The sequence below is a fragment of the Copidosoma floridanum genome, unplaced genomic scaffold (genome assembly GCF_036245765.1).
Source record: "Copidosoma floridanum isolate Cflo_tuat_1 unplaced genomic scaffold, Cflo_Japanese_pri ptg000013l, whole genome shotgun sequence".
Classification (NCBI taxonomy): Eukaryota; Metazoa; Arthropoda; class Insecta; order Hymenoptera; family Encyrtidae; genus Copidosoma; species Copidosoma floridanum.
The window spans coordinates 14114678-14127595 of NW_028321890.1; the positions used below are offsets into that span (position 1 = coordinate 14114678).

A 12918-nucleotide genomic window follows, 5' to 3' on the forward strand; every position below is an offset into this window, starting at 1 on the left:
TATAAAAACTCAACATTTCAATCTGGTCGGTTTTATAAAAATTGTTTTCACATTCTACCGTAAGTAATAGTTCCTGTAATATTCGATTTAAGAGTCTCACACAGCATCCATAGGTAAGTTTAATGTGATACTGCCAGCAGCGTCGGGCCCATATTTAACATATCCAAAAAATCCAACAATAATGTACAAAATGACGATCACAACCATTCCAATGTTAAGGACTCCGCATGTGCCACGAAAGTTTTGTGGTGTTTTCATATTGTTTTCCAGTGCAATTATCTGTAAAAATGAAACTTCTTAGCCTCAATATGGTAACAAGAGTATCACGTATTTGATCGATAATAATTTATTTGACGCAATAGTATCGATGCATAAATATCTAATAAGCAATAAATAAATCTTACAACTCCAACAGCTTCCAGAGCAAATAAAGTTGTTCCAAAATAGAGAGAAAAATTTCTCACGGATCCGAACATTTCCCTTTCAGAGATCGACGGTAGATCATTAAAAACATAAACTAAAATCATTCCTAATCCTACGAATGTAATAACGTTCGCAAAACTGGAAAATGGAGCCAGAAGTTTTAGATTGCGAATGTAGTTAATAATTATTAGTGGTACCAATAATATTAACATGTGTATTTTAACGTCCAATGGTGTTGTGTAATGATCGGCAACCTAAAAATTTAAAATACTATATTAATTATATTAATATGTCAAGTACAATACACTTTGAATAGTTTTTAATAGATATTTTCATATCAATCTAAACAAAAAAATATTTAACTTTTGTAAATTAACATTTCATGAATGTTTATATTGTACGATAGCTTAATAATTAAAAAAAATAAAATTCTAATATTATCTAAAACTAATATTGTTGTTATTTGGGAAAAATGTTTAATATGTTTAAAAGGGCTTTGAAACCAAAATTATTGAAAAAGTTTCTTTATTTAATGCATCACTGCACATAACATATGATACCTATTGAGTTTAAAAATTCTCTTATGTTATCCGTTAAACAACAAATACGTAATTGTCTATAAATAGAAGTATAAAAACTTGTAAATAGAGCAAAATATTCTTACACCTGATGTCTTGAATATTTAGTATTATGATTTTATTGGTATAACTATTTAAAAAGCGTAGGCTGTTTTAAGGGATTAATAACAAACTGAAATTTTCTGAAGAAGATTATTTTATGATTAACAAAAAGTGTTAATAACTTTACCAAATAATTAATTCAAGGTATAAAATAAACATCATTTTAATCAAACAAAATGTTTTTTATCAAATGTCTGAATCAACTTGATTTATCATTATTATTATTGTTTTCCAGTTTTTTTTACATGAAATATAAATAAAATCTCAGCATCAAAAAATGAAGCAATAAAGCTTGATGCATTTTTTCATCTGACCTCCACCTTAAAATGAGCTTCATGTCATAAAGTACTACTCATACACTTTCTTAAAAATAGTAATGATTACAAAATTAGGTGAGAATTTTTTCAGTTACTTTAACTTTCGCATTTATACTTGAATATGTTCAACCTACTTTACATTGAAACTTATGTCTATTAGGATTACAATTCGTGTCATTATAGATGGACATAAATGAAAAATTTATGTATAACTATACAAGTATCCTAACAAATTGATAAGTTATTATTGAAATACCTGTTTTATATTCGTTGCTACGAAAACAATGTATACACAGCATATTCCCAGTTGATACACTATCAAAAATCCATCTACGATTATTCTGCAAAAATAAGTAACAAAAATTAGAGACTTTAAATAATTAAATAATAATAGTTTCATGAAATTCATTGGATGATTATTTGTTTTAAGAATACTCTGGTTTTGGTATTTCGTGACATAAAAATTAAATTTTAGGTGTGTATGACCATTTCAGACTATATTCCCATCTTATTTTTTAGTGCCTCATATCTACATCTCCATCTGTCAAAATTTGTTTCATAACGCGGATCACTAATCAACTAATCGGTAAATTTTTTAAGTTTTATGTTAAAAACATAAATGAACCTGACAGGTTTTAACTGCTTTAGAAGAAAAAAAGTTTTTTTTCAGAATTCATAAAGTTAGAAAAACACGTTTCTCTGTAAAAATAGTATAAAAAATAAATTTTCCATAAAAAAATGCATTAGTTGGGTCAATTTTTGGATTGATTTTTTTGTCATTATTACTTTAAAGGAGATTTATTATCACTGGCAAGAGGTAGAAAGAGAGGTGCCGAATTTTGAGTTTATAATTCTCGAGCGTGGTCTGTGTATTAATATTATAAAATTGATGATCTTTGAAAATATTTTTTAATAACTTTTTTTCAATGAATCAACTTGATTCAAATGTTTTACATACACTATGAGGAAAAGATAATTGGTTAGTGACTGCAGTTTTTACAACATTTAACTGTTAACATTATTTGAATGGTTAAATTCAAAAGATAATTTAGTTGTTCTCTATTGGAACTCGTGCAAAAATCTCATCAGTTTCTCGGTTCAGAGATTTTTTTATACATTTTTGGCCTAGTAAACAAAGTTACATTAAAAACTGACTGTTAATTTCATAAAGTTTAAATCTACGTTGTTACAAAATCAAAGGAAACTAGGGCTCATGTATTATTCGTTTAAATTATATTGCTGTACTTACGGTGAAATGTGAGCGAACCGCCTGAATACCGTGGGTCCCTGTTCCAGTGCCACTTTCATACTCTGGGGATAACTAAGAATAGGAACTTTGAGACGCTTGCAAAGCTCATACTGCGCTTTGACAAGAACATGAAGACAGTACGTACAAAGAATGCCTATGAGAACTGTTGCTATGGTTCCTGTGATAAGACCACTGTTGCAGAAGGCATTTGGCATTGCAAGTATGCCAGTGCCCAAGCTACCCTTTAGCATATGAATAAGCGTTTCAGCGTTCCTGATAAGAAAAGATTTGTTCTATGTTAATTGAATCCCTTCAAACTTTTCATGTGCGGATTTTTTCTGGTTTTAAATATTGTAGCCTTTATGATATAAATATTACATGATTTTTAGACCTATGTTCATTACATGGTAATGTATATTGAATTTTCCTTCAGTTATTTTTGACTAGATCAATATTTTCATTGGAACTTGTTTAAGGAGGCTCCCTCGTGACAGTTCCCAAACCAAGACCAGATGAATTTAATAGTTAAAAATCTACTAAATCCAATGATATAATTATTTATATCGCTTACCCTGCGAAATTTCGAGATATTATTGATTTATTGTAGCGCTTTCTAACACGTATTCTTATGGTGGAGCTCGCACACGCGATGAAAACAACTTAAAAACTCGAATACATCAACATTTTCCGTAATAAGAGCGCACACGTTTTGTAGAAAAAAACCTCCTCTTTCAAATGACGCCTAGCAAAGTAAGTGTTACCCTGGAGAATTTCGAGATATTCTATTAAAAATTGATCAAGTCATTGTATTTCCACAGGTTAATCTATGTTCTCTTGCGTCAGTGATGCCAACTATACTTGAGTTTGCGAGCAAATTTGTGACCTATGACCAGGGTTGGAATTTCTGCACGAAGGAGTCTCCTTAAATGATGTCTAATTCATACTTTACATTATGTATCTAATAAGAGTCTTGAATACTGTTTATAAATTTTTATAGGTTACAGCTTTTGCATCTTCAAACAAATAATGATAGTCAATGATATAACAATTGAAAACATTTTTGTAAACCATTTCAATCATTTAATTTTTAGCTGTTATGTAATCCAATTAATTTTTTTGTTTAAAATCGAGATTATAAAAATAATAAATTATTAAACCAATTATGTTTTGCTTCTCAAATTTTCTGACATGAATTAGAAAAGAATGTACGGACTTAAATATTTTTAAGGTATCGAAATATTGTTGGTTCATTTACTTACGTTGTAGGATGCGGCCTGTTTCGATGTTCATGAGGATTATAATCTTGTGCTTCTACGTTCAATGGCGTTGTAGGATTGCTCTCTCTAGAAAAAAAAAATTTTTTACATGAAAAATTGTGGTAATGATTTATTAAGTCCCCTTATATCAGTACAATAAGAGTGACAGGCATATTTGATTTATAAATTTACATTAATGGGTCCCATGATGTGTCAGGGCAATCAAAAGTGTGATGGAGTAAGGAGGTTTCAAAGGCAAATAATTACATGCTTCCGATTTATAATAACACGAGTATTTACAGCCCTAAAAACGTCCTAACAAAAATAAGTTTTTGGAGTCCATGCGTAAAGATTAAAAGTGTATGGGTGTTAGCTAAGAAATAATAACAAAATTTATTTTATTTACATCCATGACTTTTTCTTCAGTTAATAAGGTATAATACTGAATACAATCAATATTAAAAGTTTATTTAATAGGCATTTTATAAATATATTAATTATCAATGCCATAAAAAGAATCAAAGAATTTTAATTTAGGTAGACGACCCAATACTCGATCACTCTACACAATTTTGAGGTTTTTCTGACCAAGGAAAGAAAATAAGCATGAAAATTGAGCACTAAGGTTGTTGGACAGCATAAACAAACTACTTAACTTTTCAATAATACAAATATAAGAGGATTTCCTTCTAAAACGTTAAAGGTTTTATAAACGTACCTTTCGTACCTAAAAGTCGATCACATAAAACTGGGTGGAACCAACACTCGATCAGTTCAGACGTCAATACTCGATCAGAAAAATGAAATATAATCAATTAATTTATATCCATACTATAATTTGAATCGAATTTAAATACTTATACATCTCACTTATTTAATTTATAAAGGGAAATTTTTTTTTATTCGCTTGTTTTGTGTAATATTCATAACATTACTCACAAATACGGGACTGGTCGAGTGTTGGGTCCGCTACCTCATATGCTAAAAGTAATAGTAATACCTATTAAAAACCTTTTAAAATATTAAAATTTCTCAAAACTTTTTCATATATTGGTTGTAGTGACTCTCGTAGGAGCTTCTAAATGTTTTTTATTTGTTATTGCCTTGCCTTCAATCTTTATTAGTATATATATTTCACGTAAAACTTTGACCTTACAAAATTGTACTAGTGATTGGTGCCCTCTTATATATATAGGCTTCGCTTCTTACTACTTTGCAAAGATTACTAGTCAATCATTTCATATCTTTTAGGTAACGAATGGATACCTTTTCATTGTTGGTCTTACTTGTAAGAATAAGGTATAGTTTTATAGGGTTCCAGTCGTATAACTTTTAATATTTTTGTTGTACTCCTCCAATTAAAATGAATGGACACTATTAGAAAAGGGTCTTAGGAATTTAATAAAAATGGTTAAGATACAGATTTAATGACCATTATGAAGCAAAATTTATGAAAAATTATAAAAACTAATACGTTAACTTACAGAATTTAATGCTATGTTCCATGAAATTTCATATTTTTCTATGAAATGTTATAACAACGTATATTAACTTGTTTTAAGAATTGGAACTATAAAAAATGCCATATTAGGGTGTTCCTTAGTTCCTGATTTAGGTGCTAGTCATTCCTTGTACAGAAAACATACTTATTTTTGTTATAACTTTTTTCTTGTGCCTTTCAAAGGCAAAGCTTCAAAAATAGGATTTGAAGAGCATGGTTAAATGTACAAAATAGACTTCATTGGATAGCTTAATTGGAACAGTTTTGATCGTGTTCAGTGAGTGCAATTAAAAATTCGAGGGCAGGCACTCTATTCGATAAAATTTTACATATTTTTCATTGAACTTGAATTGCATTGTTGATTATTTTACTGAGAGACAAAAAGAAATAAAAGCATTAGGAGCTATTATTTACAAGGTTTGATTTTAAAATATTACATCGTTCCGAAAAAAACTGAGGTGTCAGAGTTACCTCATAAACCAGTAATACCCCGGGTTTTCCTACTAAAACTATAAAATTCGTACCCTAAAAATCTAAAAGTTTTTGAATGAACACGTGCCACTAGTCACATTTTTCTTCAACTTTCAGTATTTTTCTGGACTTTTAAACCATCAAACTGTATTATACATTGCTTGAATATATTACACAAGTTTTTTGAGCATAAACGGGGTATGGGAAAAAAATTTTATATTTTGGTTGATTTTTTTTCTTTTTATGGCACCGAAGATGATCATATAAATAATTTATTATTACAGGTTACATAATTGAGAATCAAAATCGGCATACAATAGACACTACTATACGTGGGGCACTAGTGGTAAGCATCAGCACTCTTAGTTGGACGTTACATTTGGATATAGTTTTTTCAGTGTGATGTCATATGGTGAAATACCTAAAAAACAGTTTTTCCAGATCATGAAATGATAATTTTTTATTCACACATTTTTAATTTCGATTTATACGAAGGTTTTAGCTATATCCATCCAATCCTGAGATGGATTTTTTCTCTCAGGATTCAAATATGTGTTATTATATTATGAATATAATAATGAACCTAATAATATATGTTTGGGCAATGCTTAACTACTTCTTATGTGAAGTACAATATCAATGTTTCTAAAAGTTCCCAAAAGTAAAAAGATATTTTGTTGACTTACTTATCCATGTCTGGTATCCGCTGCATATTTAGAGTTTCTCCATTTCTGTTCTTCATGACTGTAGTTCACTTCAATAATACTTATTTGTGCTACCTGAAATATGTATTGTGTATCTGTTATTCATTAATCATGCAAATGTATATTAAACTTGATTTTTTATAATAAATACATGTCTACATCTTAAAAACTCAGTATTTTCCAATTGTTGGACAAGTAAAAGTTGCTTTTTTTTGCTCAGAAAAATTTACTAAGAATTTAAGGTTTAATGGTACTAGGGCACAAAGTACAAACATTAGCGCCGCAGGGTGGTATACCCGAGTTGCGTATAATATTTTTCCTATTGAGGGTACAAATTGCTATTTTGTGCCCGTGGGTACACTTTGCACGTAGTAAATCACTTTGGGCCGTAGGGCAGAAGAAAGTCAAAAACAAAATAAAATTGATGGTGTGCAAGAATACTTTTCCGTAGAAAATTATGTTTCTAATAAAAAGATGTTGATTTTTAATACGAAAAAAATAAACAAAACAAAAGTGAAAATTTTCGGTGATATAGAATTCGTTTTTCAGATTTGACCGTTTTTGCTTGGTTTTATTTTTTTTTTTTTTTTAATCTCAAGATATTTTTACTCATGATTAAGGAGCAACCCTTCGTAAAGACTGAAAAATGTTTTGCGAGTATTCCTATATGAATATTGACAGCTGATTCGCTAAAAAATTTCTAATATCTCTCTTAGAAGGACCATTCAATTAACATAAAGATGCCAGTTCCTCACGCATACAGAAAGGTAAAAAAGACGTAAAATAGCTTAACAGAGTTCAATCGGTTACAGAATTAACAATGATCAATTTTGCTTAAAAATTAATAAAGTCATAAAAATGACGCTGTATTTTTTTTTTGTCGTAGCATATTTATTTATCCATTTGTTTGGTTATTTAATGAATATATTTTTTTACAGGTCTTCTTTTTTAAGTACACTCATGTGACACTCGATACCTTCAGTTTTTTCTAATTCGCGAATATGTGTTCGAGAGATGAGTTTTGAGAAGCTTTGACGCTAAATATATCATGTGCATTAATGCCATTTTCTCAATTTTTTAATTTTTTAAACCATTTTCCAATCCATTATCAAAACCAACTTCGCAAAGAAAATGTGTTCAGCCAACGTGCAAAAAATTTTTTTTTTTTTCCAATAAAATCAGAAAAAATAACTTTTTTTTTAAGCCATCGGTTTTTTCAAAACTTTTAAATACATGGTCCAGCTTTTGAAATTTTTTATAGACTATAGACTTATATGGTTATGTTTATTAACATGTTTGTTTGTGGTGATGTTTATTTCATCTGGCACATATTTTACGCGATTATGGTGTAAACGTAAAGGAAAAAAACCAGGTGTGAGTCTCGGGACCGCCGGCAGAAGTGAAACTTCCAACTCAAATGTTATTAAACTCAGTGTGATAGAAACTAAGAAAATTAGATTACACCTAATTTCAATAGATATTTAAGAATCCCATATTGAAATAGTGAAAATTTTAATATTATTACGTATACGAGCACGCTCGTGCATAGAATACATATACTTTAATATACTACTTATGTTATGATTCGCGCGTTTTAAGTACTTCCATGTTTGCTATGATATATGTAATATATGTACGAATTGTTAGCCATGTAATGCAGAATAAAACAATAATTTTCACCATACCGCACCGAAAGAGGGTACTTTCACCCCATTACGTGGGACTTCATTTTAACATTCGTGCATTTGATATGACATCATATGTGTAAAGTTGTAATTTTTCATTCCACTCGTTTTCTATAATAACTTATAATTTAATATTATAATTCACCCGTGCTTAACTAATTTCTAATGATCTCAAAATTAATAAAAAAATAGAGGTTTTGGTCACGTGGTAATTTTTCTTGTAACACATTATAGAGAACAAAAAATAAATCAATTTATAGGTAGGATATGAAAGTTGTAGCTTTGCCTTTGAGATATAACTTATTATTTTCAGAATCATTACGATTATTTGTATGAATCCGTGCAACATATTTTGGCATCTCAATAATTATCATCTATACGTGGAATTATTTTTGGCCAATCTGGCTTCCTTTTCGAGATACGAGTATTTTTCTAAATCCAGGAGGTTATGTTCTAACAAAATCTTTCGAAGATCTTGTCAACGTCCGTATTAATTTTCCAAACATGCTACAATTGATAAAAAAATTTTTTTGACTTATTCTTTTCAAGATACAGTCGAAAAACCAAAAAATTGAGGTTATGTTTCTGCATAGTTCAACCCCACTATGTATGCACCTTAATCATGTAGTTTGCCTTCCGTAAGCCTAGTTGTTCAGTAAGACAAGTTGTTCTCTTTTTGTATCACGTACCTAACAAATTTATCACACATTTCCCATAATGAGAAAAAATTTTTAATTGAAGCAAAGAAATTGGAATATTCAAATAATAACATTTAATCACGTAAGTATTGGTGAAAAATCCTACTTGTTTATGAAGCCTAAAATACATTAAAACATTTCATGGTGCAATTAAGTTGAACAAAATACCTATTGCAACAATTGCAGAGAGTCCTAATTAAAATTATAAAACAACTACTATTTTGATAAAAATATAAACATATATATAGTATTAAGAAAAAATTACCTTGATGTATAATTTTGCATGTAAAATTTTTAAATGTAATCAGTAAGATTATGTTGATCAAAGATAAACGACCAATGCTTTCAACTTTCACTATAATTTACTAATTAAAAACCGTACTTTTTACATTAAAACAGTTCGGAAAAACACCAGACAGACGCCGTTTTGTCATCAGCTGCTATCTTTTTGGCACAAGAACTCTCTATAGTAGAGATATTGAATGTATTTTAGCATAGGAGGTGCCCTCTTGAGTTAGTAGCTACCCCTAAGAACGGAATGCTGCACCCGTACGTCAATAATATACCTACAGTACACATCGTTAACTAGTACCGCTCTTAGCAACCCTTTGATAAGACATTTTGAATATCTTTTTTTTAGCATATAAAATTAAAACGTTTATTGAATAAAAAATAGTTATTAATTATTTTTAAAAAATGTGAATTTATGATTTGTTTAATATAATTTCTAAGTCAAGATTTAGCAGTTAAAAAAATTAACTAAAAAATGGGTCCGTTACTTTCTGAAGGTTTAATATTCAGAAAGTTTTTTTTACCTAAAATATGAAATACATTATTTGAAATATTCACGTGCAAAGATTGCGATTTCAAAAATTTGTGTCAAAACTTAAATTATTACTGGCTCCTTTTTTTATTGAAAAAAGCGACTGCATTAACGCAAAAATACTAATTTTGTCCTTTAAGTCGTGACTGCTAAATATTTTTTCAAGATAAAAAGTGTATAAATGTACACATTGCAATCGATAAATACATGTGGTATAGGAAAGTTACATTTTTATGTGATCCAAGCTTATACATGTTAACAACATGGGCGTAAATTGTTAGGTTTAAAAAATGTAGCAAAGCAATTCATTTTTTTAGATAATGCAAAGATCTCTTTTATAGTTAAAGAAATAGTTTTGAAAAATTACTGAAAATACAATAAAAACGGTTTTCTTCGAAAACGAGGCACTTTTTTCCAAAAATTTTTACTTCTGGTCTTTAACTTTCTACTGTAACAAAAAAAAACAGTTCCTTAAAAATTCTTACTTTCTTTGTGTAGTCAATTAAGATTATAAGCTAGTTAATAGTTAACAGTGTGAGAAACTTTTACATAAATGTAGTCATAAAATTCCAGCTTTAAAAGTCATGGCCAAACAAATGATTTCTTCGTTGTGTCACTGTTTTATTTAAATTTTATAGAACAGAAATAAAGCACAAAAGCTGTGTGAGTCTAGGGACCCTTCACAAAAAGAAAAATTAGTAGAAAATTCTTTGTTTTTAACTAAAAAATTAAGTATAATTTTTTAATTATAAAAACAAAAGAATCACCAACTTTGTATGAGGTACTTATTTCACAAAATTAAATATATGTGGCCCACAAAGAAACTCGTTGATTACTGAAAGCCTCAAAGTTTTCAAAAATATTTCTCTATTGATGGTACTTAATTAAAAATCGATAGACCAAGGAATCCTTGTTTGCAACTAGCATCTAGTACATACAAACTCAGCTACACCCTCAAAACACTAAATATTACGACCCTAGATAGACTGATTTCTTATGTCGCCAATGTATGTAGATTCAGCCAGTGATAGAAAAATCATAGAAAAAAATCCTATTATAATTAAATGTGAATGTTGCAAAATGTTATGGCTTTAGGTGGTTTTACTGTATCTGACACATTTGTTAACTTTATAGCTAATGTCTTTCGAAAAATTTATCAAATACTCTCATTGAAGCTGAATTGTTATTATGGGTCATTATATTCTAATATTTTGACAGTGAGTATTATGTTGAGTAATTAAAAAAAAAAGATGAGAGTAACATTATTTAAATTAATGAATTAGAACTAATAGGATAATGCTATTTTGTAACAAATAGTAATGTATTTATTTATGAATGCTGAAGACTTTCAACAACAAAATATATATTTACTTAGACGTACCTTAGGTATGGATCGAATTTTTTTTATTTTAGTGAATCCTGCATCTACCTTTAAGTAGACAAAACGTTATCATAATTTTTGTAATATTTCTCAAGTAACGCACGTCGAAAGTATAAGTCGTTAAAACTTGATGATTTAAAAACCAAATCTTTGATAAGCTTTTCGTCTTTGTCCACTGGTATCCGAATCGTTTCTTTAACAGTATTTGTTATCAAACCACAGTAATCCTTTTTAGTAACAAGTAATGCTTGCATTTGATTAAATAGCATAAATAACTTTCATTTGATACCATCTCTTCTTAGGTATGGAACAGTAAATTCGTTATAAGCAGTGATGTGTATACTGACATTTAGCCTCAATTACTAGTAAAGCACTTAAGAATTTGTATTTTTGTATTAGTATTTTTCTGATATTTAAAAACTTTTTTTAACAACAGGTATACAAATTTGATGCTGTTATTATATTATTTCTGATTTTCCTTTGACGTAATACATAGAGTATACAATAGTTGAGTATTTACTGATTTTTTTACAAAAAGTTGAAGGAAGCTCACCATGGAGTATAGATATATGTATAAGAAATCTGTAAGAAGCATAGTTCGATATCGCGCAAAAGTAAACTTTTTTCCGATAATCTCTAGACTAAGCACGCTCACCTCTTTCGTTCTTAGTAATTTCATACAGACTAGCGCAAAAAGTTATATTTTGTACGATAAATCCAACAATCGAGATTCAAATAACTTGCTTGGTTAGCAAAGAAAGTAGCATTATTACAAGTTTTTTTACTAACCTCAAAAAATGAGAAATTTTTTTATAAGGTTATGTATTAGACATGCTAGACTCAACTATTTGTTACGGTACTAAAAAGTGAGTTTTTGTGTAGCAGTACTGACGGTATTCTGATTACGATTTGGATACCAATAAAACTTTATTAGTAATTAGATTTTAACGTAAAAACAACTAGGTTAAAGTTTTTTGGCGATAAAGTACCTTCGAAAAAAATCATGGACTTGTTTTTAATAGGATAAACACATAATGTTCATAAAAATCAAGCAATTTTCTAAATAAAAAGCAGATGAGATTTAAAATATTCTTTGGGTACGGTAAAAAGATTAAAAAGTAAGTAAAAGTTCAGAAAGTAATTTAATTACTTAAAATTATTGATTGGGTGCTCATGTAACTGATTAAGGGTGGAAAAAAACAAACCATAACATATGTACGGCAATTGATACTCCTTCACTTAATTGCTTAAAAAACTTTTTCTGTTTAACAATAAGACTTCAAACTTTTTAAACCTGTATTGATTTATATCGTTTATACCTATATGAATATACAATAAATTCTAGTTCTAAAAATATTACTATTTTCTTTTTTTTTGGATGTTTTATTTGTATAATTCAATTTTTTCTAAGCAAGCAAGAATTCTTTTACCTATAGTTTAGACTATAAGTAACTTAATGTAATGACGATTAGCTATGAATAAAAAAAAATATATTGATATTTAGATAAGTTGGTTAATTAATGAATAAGAGCTCCTCAGATCCTAAATTGTATTACTACGCACCTACGAATGTTGACTATAAATCTGATATTATATTCATGTTTTCCATCGATTTTAATGCAAATTTACCATATTGTACTACAAAATTTCACTTGCTAAATGTAGAAACAACAACTTACCAATGACTGTTTTTTTCCATGTCTTATAATAAAATTTTTTATATTTTTTAT

At 28.7% G+C, this 12918-nt stretch overlaps 1 protein-coding gene across 1 annotated transcript in view; it reads right to left on the reverse strand.

Annotated features, from left to right (window-relative positions):
- The window catches only part of LOC106637961 (proton-coupled amino acid transporter-like protein acs), a 44062-nt gene that overhangs the window by 16970 nt on the left and 14174 nt on the right, over positions 1 to 12918 (reverse strand). The window contains exons 3-8 of the mRNA XM_014350947.2: positions 6584 to 6676; positions 3929 to 4012; positions 2670 to 2942; positions 1677 to 1761; positions 405 to 677; positions 101 to 279 (exon numbers count right to left, since the gene is read on the reverse strand). Coding sequence (XP_014206433.2) covers positions 101 to 279; positions 405 to 677; positions 1677 to 1761; positions 2670 to 2942; positions 3929 to 4012; positions 6584 to 6639 — 950 coding nt within the window. The 5' untranslated portion in view covers positions 6640 to 6676. The remainder of the gene's footprint in view (positions 1 to 100; positions 280 to 404; positions 678 to 1676; positions 1762 to 2669; positions 2943 to 3928; positions 4013 to 6583; positions 6677 to 12918) is intronic.